Source organism: Topomyia yanbarensis, chromosome 3 (genome assembly GCF_030247195.1).
Source record: "Topomyia yanbarensis strain Yona2022 chromosome 3, ASM3024719v1, whole genome shotgun sequence".
In the NCBI taxonomy this organism is placed as follows: Eukaryota; Metazoa; Arthropoda; class Insecta; order Diptera; family Culicidae; genus Topomyia; species Topomyia yanbarensis.
Window position 1 is genome coordinate 398,465,782 of NC_080672.1, and position 17,474 is coordinate 398,483,255.

A 17,474-nucleotide genomic window follows, 5' to 3' on the forward strand; every position below is an offset into this window, starting at 1 on the left:
AAAATAATCCTCTCTTTAAAGTATGGGTAGAAGCAGTTTAGAGTGTATTGTTTACACTTAAGATTTTCGATTGATGTGCACCGGTGTAGTGGAGTGCACTGGTTTTGCACTTTCTAGCAGAAGTGTTAATGGAACATACCCAGTTTCTGCTAGAAAGTGCAAAAATGGTGCAGTTCCAGTGCACTCCACTACACCGGTGTCAATCAATCGAAAACCTGAACTGTATTTTTATTACTGTAGGGGAACATGGGGAGACTTGACCAGGTTTTCAGCTAAAACTGCATAAATCTCTAAAAAAGCCTTCAATCCCCCAAAAATCATTCAGATATAATGCGCAAAGTTATTGCGCGTCTTCATGATTTTTTGCAAAATTTTTAATTTAATTTTTGAAAAGTTACAAAAGTTTTTCTGTGATCGTTTTTTCTGGTCAAGTCTCCCCATTGCGGGGAGACTTGACCATGGCGTGAGAGAATTTTGAAAAATCATAACAAAAAATAATGACATAAAACATACTGTAATTATTTTTCCCCTATTGTCGAGATCCTTAGGTAGCAGTAAAAAATATAAAAGAGTTGCATTTGATAAATTTTGATTTTTTTAAATGCATTTCTTTTTAAGGATTAACTGTACTGCTTGCATTGCATGTTAACACGTCACGAAATCAGTCCTACTATTGCTAACATTGCATACAAATTATAAAATATAAAGACTTATGTTTGGGGTGGGATTTGTTTTGCGGCGTGATTAACATTAACAGTAGATACCAAGGCATAATAAATATTAGGAATTTTGTATCTTTCTTCAGCTGATCGCCACTTGGTCAAGTCTCCCCATCATTAGTTATTGCGTTCAATTTCATGCGAATTCTAGTAATAACTATTCCAATATTCCAGTTTATGTAAAATCATTTCACTGCTTCACAAGGATTAAGATGGTATATTAGTCCTTTAATAGTAATTAGTAGTCAAGTAGATATGTCCATACAAAGTTTGATAAAAAATTACATCATTTAATGCAAATTTATTAATCACGTAATATTTTCTGCAAGGAAAGGATTTTTTACTCCAAACTTTCAAAATTTCCTTAAGGGATCGAAACAAGTATAAAAATATTTTTGAAAAAAAATTATGAATCGAATAGAAGACGCCATAGCCAAAAATAGAATTTTGCGCTTGGTCAAGTCTCCCCATGTTCCCCTATGTTTCTCGAAAATTGAAAAAAATGGCGTCACTCGAAAAGCAAAGTTACGAATTGATTTTGCGTAAGCACTTGGGAAATCCTCAACTCTCTCAACGACTTTGGAAAATAACTCGTAATCGTGCAGTCAACGGTGAGTCGTGTGATTAAACATTACTACTAAACTTTGAGCATCGAACGAAGGGAGCAATGCGGCCAGAATGGCTGTTCATTTAGTGATCAGAATCACAAGTGTATAGGAAAGCGTTCAAGCCTAATCACAATGCTTCGGTCAGGGATGTGGCCAAAAAGTTGAATCTGTCCAAGTCCATGTTCAGAGAGCCGGGAGGGACTGTATACCTACAAAGTGCAGAAGGCGCCAAATCGAGACGAACGGCAAAATACGGTGTGGATGAACCCGGAAGCTGTACACCCAGATGATGATGAAACCTCATTGTCTCATCATGGATAAAGTTTTATAGCACGCTACAAGTGCAGTCTAAGTTTTATAAGGGGCTATAAAACTACCTTAAAGCCTCAATTGTTACTAGGGTTACGTCAAGACGAACTTCCGGCATCTTCCAGGGTACTGTTCTTCACCGCCTAGCAAAAGTTTGATGTTTCGGAGGAAGTAAGGAAGCAGCAGTTTTCAAAGTTTGCCAATAAATGCATGATTTGGCAAGCGATCTGTTCACGGGGCAAATGGAATGCGCCGTTCGTGGCTACCGGGACGGTAAATAGGGAGATCTACGTCAAGGAGTGTCTACAAAAACATCTGCTTTCTTTATTGAAGCAACACGAGGTCTCTGCCATCTTCTGGCCGGATCTAGCTTCGTGTCACTATTAAAATGTTGTCCAGGAGTGGTACGAAGCCAACAAGGATACTTTCGTACCCAAGGATAGTTTTTGCATGTAAGTTATACGCATCGTGCTTTGGGTGGAGGTACATACAATTTTATTTCCAAGTGTAATGATGCGGATTGCATACGTTGAGAAATAATGTCAATAGCGGCGTTGTGGTGGTGCTTGTAAGTTGAGCCTGCAACTTTCTTCATATGATAGAAGAGGATATGCCGTCAAATTTCGTTATGTTTCAATCGTGTTCCATCATCAGCAGCATTTTGATTGAAAGTAAATGTATTCCTGAAATGATATCCCAAAATGTGAATTTCCAGCTGAATCTATCGAGGATGAACAGTCAGCTTACCAATAGAAAAGCAGCTCCCAAAAATAACGCCTTCAGTCGCACGTCGAGTTCCGGTTCCGTGAAATAAATATTATTCGTATACGACGAACTGCTCACGTTCCATGCCCTGGTAATGGTACCTTTCTGGTTCCGCATATCTCGGTCCATCACTACGAAGTGTGCCTCACTCGGCATGCGGATTGCATTTTGCAGCGAAATCGGAATTCGAAACATGGTGTTCAAATCCCCGTTCATTAGAATAATCTCCCTAGACAGTATTCCGTAATCTTGCTGGATACAGCCGATCAGATTCCCCGGCGTTGCCCACAGCTCCAGGAACTGGTTCTTGCAGAAGCAGCAAAAGATCCCACAACCGAGGTTCTTCTTCAGCAGTATCACCTCCTGATTGTTGCGATCGACGATCGACAGCTGAAAGGGCCTTAGGGAACCCCAGCAGCGATCGTTCGGGTCGGAGCTCTCCGATACGCCGTACAGTGCTTCATTGGAAGGTCCGCGCACGGTGTATCGGTTTTCGGACGAAACCGCCGATAGAACTACGGGATGGTGGATTGAGAGATTGAGTGCTGTGTTTCGATGTAATGTTTGGAGGATCAACTTACATTCGTTGAGTTCATAGGTCTGCTCGACGTACACGGATGCAAGTCCGTACAGGAAGTCCAGGCCGGATCTTGGGTTGAAGGGTGTCAAGAATGGGCTATTTATTGATCTTATTGGCGTATCTGGAGTGACGGCTATTTGAAAAGTCTCTGCAAATTTCAATGTGACTAATTGGACACGAACTGATTAGAAAACAATTTAACTTACGACCGTTATCTCGTTGTTGAGGTTGCGCGGTGATGATTCGGGTTTCTCCTGCGTGCACTGAAATTGTAGAAACGAAAATGTTATGCATTGACAAGTTTTCTTTGGAAACGGCTCAGGGGCGTGCCTACGGGGACCACATTGTTCTGAGGCGCGACGCGCAGTTCGGCGTCATATCCGTAGTCCCAGCTCAGATCGAACGTGGGGTTGTCATGCTCCTGGTAGTGTTGAGTGGGATTTGGCTGAGACATTTTCGAACGGTCGATAGCCCATTCGGTGGAACGATGGTGTGGCTGGCGGTCTTATCGTAATGGCACTGAAGTAACAGTGTTGAGTGCCAGTAACAAGTGCTGCCGTGTGGGAAGCGTAAAGCTTTTCGAATAGATCGGCAATGGTATGAAGCCGATATCTCATCTAGAGCATATTTAAGTACAAAATACATATTATCTACAAAAAATATGAACAGTTATTGTTTAGCGATTTGAACATTGAAAGTGTGACAAACGATCGGCACGGCATTAAACAGGCACGTCCAAATTTCAGAAACCATTTTTTATCTTATCAAAAATCGCTATCAGCTCGGTTTGTTTTTACCTCAGCTATCGTTGAAGAGCCAGAACAGGCTATTTGTCATCAACAGTCGCGGAGTAGAGCTGAAGGGGATGGCCAAAATTCGATGGCGCGTTCAAGTGTTTATCGATATGAAAGGACAGCTCAATTGAAAATACCATGGCATAGATGTGTTTGTTTAGTTTCAACAAATACTGCTTTTATTTCATTATGCTTTACATTTTATTTATTTTGGTATCGTTAAATGTATGTGTGATTTGTATATAATATAGATATAGATTCGTTTCAATTTTTCTGCACTACATATTTATCGTACCTAAAATCCAAGTAGTGATGGTTATATTACTAACACAGGGTTTCTTTCACGAATACACCTTTGAAGTTGCGCCACAAAGTGTTGTCACATTTTTTTTGTTAAATTTCATGTTGCTTTGGATTGCAGGATTCTACACGTATTAAATATTCAGTTGTTGTTTTATTCACTTTTCGTTGAAACTCTTGAAACTAAGGTTTAAACACAGGTATGTTTTGTTTATTTCAAATTAGCTGCACTTTTTCCGTGTAGTTTTTGTCTCGCTTCGTTTGACGTTTGTCTGTTTTTTTTTTAATTTATTGTCAGATTTATTTATTTTTGTATATGTTCAGTTGATAAAGTAATAATGTTTGTTTAATGGAATAAAACTTATGCGATTTTTCAGCTGTGCATAATACATCAATACCTACTGTTTCAGTACAGCGATAAATTACACTTATTTTTCCTTGAAAATTATTGGAATGTTGTACAATATACACAATAGTAGATTTCTTACAGATAATACATTATGTATATAACGTTTTAATACAAAATATAGAAGTACTTTTGCGAAACTGTACGTGTATTACAAGAATAGAAATAATCTCTTTGTTAACAGTGGCTGTTCTCGTCGAGACAACAAATATAAGCGCTAAAATGGGCAAGCCAACCTTGCACCAGTTTCAAAGCTTCACAACATAAGTACAATATGTAAATTACATTCCCGCAACATCGATTGTTGGTTCACTTTCTTATTTTGGCTGTTAGTTTAGATCCTTTAAGACAAACATGTATGGAGATTAGATTTTGCTCGATATGCGCGATTTAAAAACAACACATTCCGACCAACGTCAGAGCAAAGGCGAACCATTGGACGTCGTCCAAAGTCCCGGTTATTCATTTACAATTATTCAACACAGATGCTGTTAGTTGCTAGAGATCATTGAAGTTAACAAAATTCAAAGTGCGATGCAATTGAGTGCTTCGCTTACTGCATTCAGTCCCTTCGGCGGCGCTAGTGCGCTTTGGTTGGTGTCCTCGCTTATAATCCGCTGACTCCAACCTCGACCATCGCCCGGTATAGGCAGGGATTTTTGGCACACTCACGTGGTCCCAGCTGGGGACCTGGGAATCCACGCAAAATCATCAGTGCTGATCGTGCCGTGGACTGACAGTTCGGTTGACCTTCACAGATTGCATCCGCTTCTGCTAGGTACTGGAAGTCGCAAACTGTTTGAGCGGTACCCTGTGGAAATTAAAATGCTTCCTCATATCCTCAACATTAAAACATGACTAGCGCGAGAAACTTACACATAAATAACACAGCTGATGGACCCCACAAGCCGGCAATAGTTCTTGATAGATGTCACCACTTAAAATGTCAACTCCTCGACACCTACGCTCCAGAGCGTCCAACAGCGGGCACTCGTTCGACTCTGCGGATGAGTGTTTTAGTACTAGGTACTTTTGTCGTTGCGCTCAGATGGATATTTTACACTTACCCACGGTTAGACTACGACCATAGCCATCATTTGTCGGCGCGTAATGACCGGCACCTAATTCTTCCTCAAACTCGGGTACGTCGTTCCTGAAGATCTCCTGATACCGCTTTGTAACGCGCTTCTTCTTTTTCTTATCATCGTCTAATTCATCCAGATCGTTTTCCACCTCGTCGTGGGCTACCTTTTCACCTGGTTCCATGGAATGCCTGAGAAAAAGATGTGATGAAATTAAGATTCTCAATTGTGTTCAAATTTTCGTCGACTTAAACTTGATGCTTTTCTTTTAATTGAGTTATTAAAAATCCTTATTTTGTTGTCTGTATATCTTGGTTTGGCAGCCCTATCAGATTTCTGCGCGTATCCTGTCGGGTTAGTTGAGCTAGGGCGAATTCGGTTTCGCTCGCGTTTTCTGGCAAATTTTGACAGGAACCGAGCTAAACCCTGCATAACTCGGACATAAACTGTGCAAAGATCCTGGCAATTCCTACCTGGTAGAATTTAGCAAGAATCGAGCAAAACATCTGACAAAGATGTGGCAGGAAGCGTGTAGAGATCTTGACCGTACATTTCTGGCTCGATTGTGGATAAAAGTGAGCCGCATCGGATAGTTTAACCGCTTCTGTCAGAAACGGTTGTTGTACTTGAGCGAATTCGTTGCCAGAATTCACGAACAAATCGCGCAAAATGCTCGCAGAAACTCTGCCAGCATCAATTTCGCTTTGCTCAACTTTTTCTAACTTTCTGCTTGCCACGCTGACCGGGAATGTTTGACCCGTCAGGGTAACAATTTAGCATCGGGTGCGTAATATACCTATTTTTTGGTATACACTTAGTAGAGTGTATTGTTTACGTAACAAAATACTCACTGGCCCTTATGATCGTTGATTTTTACTTGTAAGTTTTGTTTGTTTTAGTTTTTGTGGACGATTTTGTTGGTCTAGATAAGTGTAGTAATTTTTGTTTGACATTTGTGTATAAATAACATACGGCTTAGCTAGGACGCCGCTCTCCTCTAGCTTCAATAGGTGCGCATCGGGTATGACAACTATGCGGCGATGGTTCTTTGGTGTTTGTTTTGGTGTATTGCAAAAGACGGCCATCCTAAAAAATGAGAATGTGACGGACCACAGCCAAGAAGACGTTCGAGATTATTTCTTTTTTCGGGACAATTTCCCGTCATCGTAATAGAAGTGTAGTGCGATGGCAAGTTAAATCCGTGAAAAGGTGTGGATGTGTGTGGCATTCGCAAAAAGGTCTGGTGTAGGGTCGTCGAAACGGGAAGCTAACCACCAAGAAGCTACTCGCTTTCCCGGCTAAATAAAATGGACACAGGTAACACCAGTATCGTTCTCACTGTGGATGATCAGCCGAACGAGCCTAGCTCTCCTCCACAGTTAATCGACAAGGTGAACGAAGCAGGGCGGATAAGGGTTCTCCCTGAGGTAAATCAGGTGCGGTGCCTTCTTGGACCATTCACGGAGAGTGTGTGGACCCGGCGATTATCGCCCCGTCGCCATGGACGTTCCAACAAAAGAGCAAAGCTAATTGTCAAGGATCGCTGCCGGACCAGCCATTTCGGGATAACTCGGCCGTTGTAGTACCGACCGGTCGGGCGAAACCGTCAACAGCAGCAGATCGACAAGCAGCGTAAAGTGTCCAGAGCAGCTGCAGCAGCAGATTTACTGTTTACCTTTTTGTTGTTTTACGAAAATCCGAAGTTCTGATAGAAGCACCTAGGCCGACCTGACAAGAAGGGTCCGCTGGGCAAACAAGAACCCGAGTAGTGGCCAAACTGCCACTTACAAATGAAGACTATTTTTGATTTTGACATTTGCTCTTCAGTTATCAAAATGATGTTCAAGCACGAGAACGCATTAAAATTTTGCTTGCGCATACGAATTGTTCGCACGTCGAGTTAGTTGAAGAATGACGGCGAGAGTACAGACGGATCAGTAGAAGCTGTTATTGGATTTCGGTCGCGGAATAAACGGTAAAACTGCGCGAAAAATAAGTTTTAGTGAACAACCTTATTTTAATGATCTTAATGGTCGGAAGGAACGTTTTAGTTTTAGGATGATGCAACTTGATAGCTGTCGGAATCAGGGGCGTTATGCCAAGGTACGCACATACAGCAAAAGGTACGGTGACAGTAGTAGGGCGCAAGGTATCTGTGAGGTACAAGCAGTGCTCCCGTTCCACAAAGAAGACCAAACTGTTGGTAGCGAGAAGCAGTTTAAGGCAAACTCAGGGATGCCATTATGCCAGATTTATCTGGCACAGCAAGATTTTTTTGCGGCTTCCAGACAAAAAGACAAACCTCTCATTCTGCCTGATTTTTAAATATAAGAAGTGTTTGCATACACATTTTGGAAATTTGGGGCATAGATTCCAAAATATATCAAAAATCGATTGATAAATATTGATGACTTTGAGGTCGCTTTTAAGTGACAGATTTTTCCAGACATTTCTAGTTGATCTGCCAGATATTCTTTGAAAAATAGTGGCAACCATGGGCAAACTAGTGCTTTGCGGCAGGCTGTGGTTGTCAAATCACATATATTTTGCGCGTACCCAACATCTCGCATCGGTCCAGTGCTTTGGACCCCGTTTTTTGGTTACTTCACCCCAAAAAGAGAATATAGGGTAAGCGGTTTCGCATGTCTCGTGTACTAGTCGTTGACATATTTGTAAAAGGTATTATTTATTGTTGTTTAACCGTGATAATCAGGTCCGGTCCAGCTGGTGTTAGATGCGAAATACTTGCTAGACAGCGTTCCCTGCTTTGCGGTGAACAAGGTGGACTAGGTGATGATACAGAATCTGTTAGAAGGAGTTAAATGAAAGGCCGGCAATTGGGTCATTAAGCTATATATAGTTTTCCATTCCATTCGATAAATTTTAGGTCCAATGTACATCATATAACATTATTTCAAAAAAAAAAAAATTCGTTGTGATACGTAAAAACGATTTTTTTTTGGGAACAAGGAAAACTGCGGTTGTTTACATCTGGCCTATCAAGACAACACCCAAAATGAAAAAAAAACTATATGAATTGGATGGTGTTTATGTCAAATAAAAATAACCCTGCGGGAAAGCATGCATTCATTTTTTCTGACAGGGCATCATTTGTCGTGAAATTCGATATGTCAAATGCTTCTGATAGTGTCAAATCAAGACTGTCAACATATTGCTTTATTCTAAATTTTAATTTTATTATCACGTTTCCTGAGTTGGAAAAAACATTGTTGTGATCACGAAAATCAGCTTTATCGATGTATGTAATAAAAAAAGTTTTTTTTTTCATTTAATGACCCAATTTAGTCAACTCGAAGTTTAGTTGATTAGTTTAGCTGTATTTCATACAATGTAACGTTTTGATTCAGTGTATCACAGTGTAGACATGTGACACCAAAGAAAAAATGTGACAGTTCAGTGAGCATGTTTACAAATATCTCCTTCTGACCACCAAGCGGTCGGCCCTTTCGTTGCCGTCGATGCTGCAGCGCCGGGGACCTAGTAAATTGTTGTGAGTGGGTCATATACGGCCTCGATTGCCTGCATGAAGGGTTGACGGAATTTTCCCGACTCAAGGGCGGAGATGACTGCCAAAGAATCCGACTGCAAAACGACGGGTGTATCTTCCAGTTTCTGGACCATGGCGAGTGCGATAGTTGACGCCTCGGCTGAGAAAACCGAGTATGGTGCCGATAGGTGGAAGAATAACCCTTCCCCTATTCCGCTTCCTTCTATTGGCCATCAGTCGGTTGTATTTGGCTTTGGCTTTACTACCAGCTGCGCCGGCTCTCAGTTATGCAGACAGACTTGTGTCCAGGTTGGGTCCGCGGGCGTGCCAATTCCGGTCACGAGCTCGGTGTAAGCGGGTCGGTGGCAGATTCATGTCTGGATATTCTAAAAGTCCCAATGATCTTCTAGCGATGATGAGTACAGTAGCCCAAAGAAGGTTGAGAGCCCCGGCTTCCATACAGGCTGCCTTAGCAGGCGAACTGGGCAGCAGACCAGAGGTAGCGCGAATTGTTCCGTGGTATAGGGGGCTTAAATTGTTGATGAACCCTTCCATATTGCAGGACGTCAGCTCAACCCAGTAGAATATCTTGCTGTGGATTAGCGCCTGGCTAATATTCAATGCAGTGCGACGATTGCAGCACTTGTGCCGGGAGCTGATTGTAGGTGTAATCACGCTTTTAGCGGGTGCCATGTTACAACCGACTGATCCTCCGGTCGGCTAGCTGTTGCAGTATTCTGTGACGTCACACGGTATTATATCTGGCCAAACATATCAAATGGTCCTAAGTGCAAATTTCTCTTTGTTTACTTTTTCTTTCGCTAATAACTCGACAGTTTAACGTTTGCTACTCAACTTTTAGCAGAATAAGCTAGTCGAAATCAAAATTTTTTGGTATATCTTGAAACAATATTTAAAAGTTTCAAGATGACGCCGTAATAATCGACAGAGAAAGTAAACAAAGAGAGGCTGTCATTTGCACTTAGGACCATTTGACATGTTTGTCGAGGTATGCCTTCGCAACGTCGAATATCGCGATGTCGGCATGCAGGCCGTCGGTTGTAGATTGCCGTACCACCTCTCCAGAACTGGCGAGGTAGGCACCGGTTCCTGTCCCACGTCGGAATGCGAACTGGCGATGATCCAGAAGATTGCGTTCCTCCAGTAGGTCCATCAACCGTCCGCTGGCCATTGCTCCATCGTCTTGGCAAAGCAGTGGAGTAAACTGATTGGGCGGAAATCATCTGGCATTCTGTTCCCCTGACATCGCTTTGGGATAGGCATTACTAGGGCTTCCTTCCATGAAACGGGCATCGTCGCTCCAAATACTGTGTAAAATCGCCCACTTGTCTGCTGGCGGGGAATGTCGAATTAGAGGGTAACCAACGTCATCCAATCCGACAAGAACTGGTTGTATACCTGACCTGCATCAGGTTCAAACCGAACGGGCCCAGCCCTTTGCTTAATTCGCAGGAACGCAGCGGTGTGCACACGTTAACGGCAATCGCGTAGCCACTGTGCCGCCGCTTTCCGCTAGAGCATTAACTCTCCGCCAGAGCTCTGAAGTCGAAGAGTCTGGAGATACAACTTCCAAGAATCTGGTCCAGCTCAAGGTACTTATAAAGGAATCGTCAAAACGAATACTGCCTCTGTGCTCGTATGTGTGACAGTTTCTTCAGCGAATGGCAGCGTCTACGTCATCCATACCATGTTTTATAGGTTGTCTTTGTTCACTACCACTAACAATTTTGACGCATGCTAGGACCTTGTTTCGAGGGATTATGGGTTCAGCTGGTGTTTTTTGCCTCTTCTATAGCTTTCCTGACCTCGTTTCTGACCTTTCTGAAGTCATCAGCTCACTGGTTTCGATGTTGGTCGTCCAAAGAAGTCTTCTTCAGTGCTCGTAGTGCAGTTCGGCGTTCTGTGGTAGCTCTCTTCACTTCTGGGCACCAGAGCCAGCAGCCCGATTGAAGATTTTGGTGAGTTCGTCCGGAGTGCATGACTCGTCCCGATTTATAAGGTCGACGATGGTTTCTTCGTAGCGGGATCACCGCCCTCCACGGTTTGTTGCAGTTGGCGTCTGGGCGTACGTAACCTGGATAGGGAAGTGCTCACTGTTGCTTGGGTCGCCTTCCGAGCAGATATTGATGTCGATGGCGGATTCCGTCTGTCGGCTGATAAATGGTGAACTGCCATCGTTGTTTTCGACTACTCCGGCGATGTCGTTTCCTGCCCTATGCACAGACGTGAGCCCCACATCGTATGGTGCCCATTTACTTCTCCCATAATGATGAAAGGGGTCTCAACTTGGTCGATGAGCCGCTTAAGTTTGCAACCCACATTCCAAGTTCCGCTGGGAATATACATGGATATGACGGTGAACTGAACTGGATATTCGATCCTTCGGGCGGTGGCTATTAGTTCGGTATCCAAAGACATCGTAGTGCCCAACCACGATGCCGGGTTCGTCTGATCCCGGATGTGTGTCACCTGCAAAGCCAGACTGATGGGCTGAGTCTTAGCAATGGTCCTTTGCAGGTCACCAAGGCATCTTCGCAGATTATTTGTGTTCCACTGGATGGCCAGTGTCGTTGGTTTGATGTTAGAGGCGGTAGAGTGGAGGTAAGACGGGGGCTGGTTCATGTCCACTGTACCACCTTCTCTTCTGGATTCTATTTTGCCCAAGATTTTTTGGTGGATCGGGGAGGTGTTTCTGTAGCCTCCAACGGCATTGTTGGGAGTACCGGCGAGGTATATACAAATAGCAGACAGTTCCGAACTGAGTGTATCGTACGAGCTTACCCGGGGAGAGGTCGGGTCTTCCGCACTGGCAGCGGCCAGCACGGGGAAGCAGGGGCTCGTGTTTTCGCCATACACATTTTTTTCGAGCCTGTAGATCTTCGGTGAGGGTACCGTTGTTCACGTATTGACAGGGATTAGTTTGACACTGATGTTGAGTGCTGAACTGTTTGCTGGGTGCTTCTGGGCTGTAAATCTTTCTAATAGTGGTACATGTGGGTGATCGGGCTTGAGTTTACAGGTACTAACCCGGGTGATGGCCGGGCCTCCCGCACTTCGCAGGTAAAGACTCCCTACATTTTAAATCATCTTAAATAGTGGCAAAATTAGCTAAAATTTTAAAACGTTAACATCTCATAAGTAACGACAGTCCAACTAAATTGGATTTTACACCAACCTAACATAACCTCATAAATTAATCCTGATGAACTTTGTGATTTGTTTATGTTTCGGTGATTTGTTTATGTTAGAGTATCGTGAGTTCTACAGATGAGCATCCGTTGCATTCGAACTCATGTAACTCCCATATAAACAAACCATCGAGAATTATCAAACATCAACTTCATTCATCACGGGTTCATTTGTGTCGTCATTTTGTAGAACTAAATAAGTATTTAAAATAACCGTTACAGCGGTCGAAGAATTGTTTTCAAGTGTTATGTCTGCTGCATGTGTTTAAACTTCGTCACTTTTAAAATCCCATATGACTCTCTATATGTTTTGTTTGCTTCAATCTTCGCCTTTGTATCATTTCAAGACATTTTTCAATAAGTCAGAAAAATGAGCCTACAATTATGCAATCAATATGCTTTCGGAGTGTCATACTGCTCTTTGTGACAGAGGCGAAATAGTCGAGCAAACGGGTGGCGAAGATTAACTTTGAGTTATATACAAATGAGTAGCAATTGCACACAATATTTACTGGCTATGATCGTATTCTGCCTTCTCCTTCTTCACCGCTACCCGTTTTGCCTTCTCCTTCTTGTCATCCCGCTTGTCGGTGTCGATCTCGTTGTTCTTTGGTGCATCGTCCGACTCATCACCGACCGATTCCTTCAGCCGATCCAAGGTGTGTCGCATCTTCTCGATGCTGTATGCCGTTGCCAGTCGGGATACAACCTTATCCTTCATTTTCTGCAAGTCCTGGGGCTCGATGAGTCCACCTGAAATCAAAATGTAATTGAACGGTGGGAAAATCAGTATTAAATAAAAGCGAATTACCTTCATGATCACCGGTGTACTTGACCGTCTGATCCAGTATCAAATCCTCGATGGTTTTTAATTTACGATCCATATTTTCCAGCTTTTCCTGGCTTAAATTTTTCTTCTTTCGCTCGTCTTCATACGTTTTGTAGAAGCTCAGTGGGAAACCTGCACTGACACTCTTTTTCCTCCGATCTATCCCGAAGTACTTGTTCCATTGAATCGATTTTTTCGCTTTGAATTCTCCGATATCTCCTGGTATAATTTGATCTTCTTTCACAACCTCAAGGTTAGATCGCTTCTTCACCGATCGCTTCTTTTTGTCCTCATCTTCTCCTTCGAATTCTTCACTAGATTCACGCTCGTGGTCATGATCGTGGTCATGGTCGTGTTCATGGACATGATCATGGTCATGCTCGTGATCGTGGTCATGCTCGTGACTTTCCTCTGAACTGTGTCCCTCGTGGTCATCCCGACCGTGCTCCCCACTGGCTTCTCGTTTTACAGGTGCCTTGGTTTCGTTCTCCTTTTCAGACTTTTCCTTCATTTCGGGCTCAGTCGAACGCTTCTTTTTCTCCTCGGGGTTCTCAAACAAAGCTTTCAGATCTTTGGCTACCTTCTCATCTGTTCCCGAAGCACTAGTTTCCGGTTTTGGCGATCGTTTGGCAACAGGGAATCGCTTTTTACGGGAAGCCGGTAACCATGGCAGCATCGGCATTGTTCGCTTTTTTTCCTCCATCGGTGGTCCGTAGTACATTGCAGCTACGCCCGATTGGGATGCAATCGGATAGCCCTGCCGCTTGTTGTAGTATGGCGGCTCTTCACCGCCACCGGCACGATCCTCTTCGAACAGTTCCTGTTCTATTTCGTTCTCCTGTTGCTGATATTTCTCCCACAGCTGCCGCAGTTGGTCGAGATATTTTTCCTCTCGTTCGATGTTGGCTTGGCGGTCAATCTCCTTCAGGAAGTCCGTCGACATGTCCGGGCGTTGGTAAGATTTTCCTAGGTCACGCTCTCTGAATGCGGTTGGATAGGACGGTAATTCGGCGAGTGCTGGAATAAAAGAAATATAGTATTGATTGTGATGGGTAGCAATTAGTTTCTGTTGTAGTCGTGAGCGTTGTGGTTTCTGCTTCGCCGTGTTTGTGGTTTTGCTGAGAGACTACGTGTTGGAAAGATCTGGAAATGCGGGAAGAGGTTCCACATGGCTTCACTCACTAATCGGACGATTGAAAATTAACAGCCTTCTCGGTAGAAATAAGAGCAACTAAAAAAATGTTATGAACTGTTCAATTGACCAAGAAAGTTTAATGAATGAATGGTGCATTGCTGGAAGCGTGATTGTGAAAATTTATTTTCCTTGAGAAAAGCCGCAACTTTGTAGATTGGATAGCATTAACATTTGAAGCGTACCATCCCTTTCACGGAAAATAGACCGCTTGCGGGCTTCCAGATCGTACGGGTCATACGGTTCATCCTCCGTGTCATCATCCCGCCGCAGATAGTTGGCCAGGATTTTGTTCAACCGCTGTCGATTGGGTCGATATGCTGGCAGATCGTCACCCGCTATAAGTAAGTGAGAAGAATTTTAATTCGTGCCTCCGTCAGATGAAATAATTGAAATTCTTACCTTCCAGCCAGTATCCTTCGTCATCCAGGGGTTCACCGTTGCCTTCTTCTCGCAGTGCTAGCTGAGCTTCGCGACGATGGAGAGCATCGACGGCAGCCTGCGTGGGAGATTTGAATACACGAAAGCAAACGGGAAAATAAAGTGCTAAATTCAATGAATTATTGAAGAAAAGTTGGACCGACCTGGAGGGAGTAGGGAGAATGTTGGGAGGCCAATGCCACTCCCACGTAAAGCACCAATGAGCTGTAGATCAATAGAGCCATGCTGTGTCTGTAATTGAAAAGGGCAAATGAGGGATACTATTCAATATCTATGTTGTAAATTATATTTTATTTCCAGTAATTTGGCCTCGATTTGGCGATAATCAGGCGTAGAGTCGGGACGAGCAAATCCTGGTTATTATTATAGTGTGCAGTAATTTGTAGTACTTTCGAAATTTTCCAATCGGTTTGATAGTGTTGAACTTTATATTCGGTGACATGTTTGACACGGACAGGCCATATTTTCCCCCTCACTTTTGAGCTAGAGACTAAAACACGGTCCTTTATTCTGCTGAAAAATGCTGGTCTTCATTTTACACCTTAGAAGACATTATATTTTATCCGATTCTCTTGAAATGTATAGGCATTAAGACTAATGAACCAGAGTTCGTGACATTTAATTCACTCCTCCTTTTTTCTATTTTAATACCCACGTTTCCATGTTGACCCATTAAAATAACAATAAATGCTTCCCACACGTTTGATTTCGTTTGGGAGTGCCGGTTTTCAACAACATCATTTAGTGTTTTTGCATCCGATTAGATTTTTCCATGTACCTTTATGAATTAACGCATTGGAAAAAAAACAGGAAAGCTCATTGAATGCATTGAAAATTCGTTTTTCTGCCCGTGAGCTAGTTTACAACATTATGAACATTATTCATAAAATGTTGATTCGTGATTTTATTAATAGATATAAGAACACGTGAACTGATTCATGATTCATTACTTTTTAATCATGGTATGTTTTAGTGGCTGTTCAAAAAATCAGAACAATCTTGATATTTGCTCGTGAACTATTTCACAAATTTCGTGAACGGGTTTCTGATCAATTCTTCCCGATTCACCATCAAGCTCACATCATTTAGAAACCGCCGGCGGTGGTCAGCTATTTTCGTCCTTATCACCTATTTTTATAAAGTGATTCAACAGCAGTGCTATCTTTGAAAATGAACCACCTTGGTTATGCAACAATTTTTTTCCGATCTTTTTTTAATGCAAATAATTAAGCAGTCTGCATTTCGTTATATCCTAAATTGCACACATTTTGTCGTATGTAACTTTAAATGTTCTTTGATTTGATAGCGTTGTAAGTGAACACGTATCCGCCAGTTGATGCCAATCGAGCTGACATTTTTTTAGACTGAGAAAACTAATTTATTTGTTTGTTTAGTGTTTATTTTACCAGTTAGAAAACGAATCCACCGGGTCTTTAATGCGCCTGAGAAATACGCATGATCATGTCTGAGTGAATGATGACTTTTGAATTATGTATGAGCGTTGAGAATTGACAATTCGCAAGAACAAATCAAAACCAATTACCAATCGGCAATCATTTCAACACGGAGAAGAAATGTTTTATTGTTTAATGGTTTACTTTTAGTCCATTAAATGGTCAGTCAATTATACTGAGCTAAGAATAAATACGTACTATTTGGAGACGGGGGTGATTGATTCGTGCATGATGGCAATATCGTTTAGGAACGCAGCAACGATATTTCTTTTCTATTGGACGAGAGTCCTCATTGTAATATCGCAACGTTGACTCGAACGAGGTGGAAAATTTCAAGTTACAGGTCTCAATGTGCTTGTTATAATACTTATGAAGGACCATTTATAGATTCTACTACGCTATTAGGGGGAAGAGCTATGGCAAATTGTGACATAAATGGGATGGGGAGCACGCCATGTGCTTTGACGCAATCGGCCGTTTTACGAACGATTGTACCATATTTTTAGGAAATTCCGTAGAGCATGGATACTTTTGCGTGTAGCGGCGTATTTTCGTATCCTACAGTCAATAAACTATTCAAACTTTTTATGCACGAAAACATATTCTCAGTCGCATCGCTTGCTTGACGCGAATTCTGACTAACAACCCACCCATAACCCAATCCGTGGTACTTACGGGAGTGTCACTGAGTCGGTGCCTTCCGTTAAGTAAGTACCACATCAACACTTCCTTTCTCATATCCCAAGTTACGGTAAAGATGGTCGTGGCCCGCAATAGTGGTTCTCAGGCGAAATTCTCGCTTGGAATGGATCAATTGTTATTCCCTAATAATGCTCCTCAAGTAGGCTGGTTGGAAATGAGAGTCATCAGTTTGCAATCTACGAAGTATACCGTGCTTACGCAACGTAATTTTAAATATTTGATCATTTCAATTTAATCTATCAGTATTCTTTTTGCAAACTTAAAATGCATTCAGCATTCTTTTCATTCTTTTTGTTCATTTGAGTCTTTTATTGGTTTCGTTCTTTTGATTCATTCTGATCAGTTTATTCATTTTGTGCATTTTATTCATTTAATTGATTTTATTCGTATTATTTAATTTATGTTGTGTTTATTTTATTTATATTAATTACTTGATTCATTTTATTTATTTTGTTTACTTTATTTATTTATTTTTAAATTCATTCTTTTATTTTATTTGATTTATTCATCTTTTCATTTTATTGAATTTGTTAATTTGAAACAATTTTATTTATTCTAGTAGTTTTGAAACTTTTT

General features: G+C 42.0%; 2 protein-coding genes across 2 annotated transcripts in view; both read right to left on the reverse strand.

Annotated features, from left to right (window-relative positions):
* Positions 1-2,104: 2,104 nt before the first annotated feature.
* On the reverse strand, positions 2,105-3,630 carry LOC131694125 (phospholipid scramblase 4). The gene is made up of 5 exons (XM_058982561.1): positions 3,312-3,630; positions 3,188-3,244; positions 2,983-3,129; positions 2,384-2,916; positions 2,105-2,319 (listed from the first exon to the last, which is right to left on the reverse strand). Exons 1-5 carry the CDS (start codon positions 3,433-3,435, stop codon positions 2,287-2,289), a joined length of 894 nt encoding a protein of 297 aa, XP_058838544.1. The 5' UTR covers positions 3,436-3,630; the 3' UTR covers positions 2,105-2,286.
* A 289-nt stretch (positions 3,631-3,919) lies between these two features.
* LOC131694124 (uncharacterized) overlaps positions 3,920-17,474 on the reverse strand; it is a 52,154-nt gene continuing 38,599 nt past the window's right edge. Inside the window, exons 2-9 of the mRNA XM_058982560.1 lie at positions 14,886-14,973; positions 14,704-14,800; positions 14,487-14,639; positions 13,092-14,126; positions 12,793-13,033; positions 5,549-5,754; positions 5,358-5,482; positions 3,920-5,292 (exon numbers count right to left, since the gene is read on the reverse strand). Coding sequence (XP_058838543.1) covers positions 5,089-5,292; positions 5,358-5,482; positions 5,549-5,754; positions 12,793-13,033; positions 13,092-14,126; positions 14,487-14,639; positions 14,704-14,800; positions 14,886-14,966 — 2,142 coding nt within the window. The 5' untranslated portion in view covers positions 14,967-14,973 and the 3' untranslated portion in view covers positions 3,920-5,088. The remainder of the gene's footprint in view (positions 5,293-5,357; positions 5,483-5,548; positions 5,755-12,792; positions 13,034-13,091; positions 14,127-14,486; positions 14,640-14,703; positions 14,801-14,885; positions 14,974-17,474) is intronic.

Bases quoted from the DNA above. Each gene is read 5' to 3' on its own strand.
- LOC131694125 (XM_058982561.1), bottom strand. From the start codon at position 3,435: ATGTCTCAGCCAAATCCCACTCAACACTACCAGGAGCATGACAACCCC. The intron at 3,245-3,311 runs GCACGCCCCTGA...CTACAATTTCAG, and splicing joins GAACAATGTGGTCCCCGTAG to TGCACGCAGGAGAAACCCGA. The intron at 2,320-2,383 runs GTAAGCTGACTG...ATATCATTTCAG, and splicing joins TGGGAGCTGCTTTTCTATTG to GAATACATTTACTTTCAATC.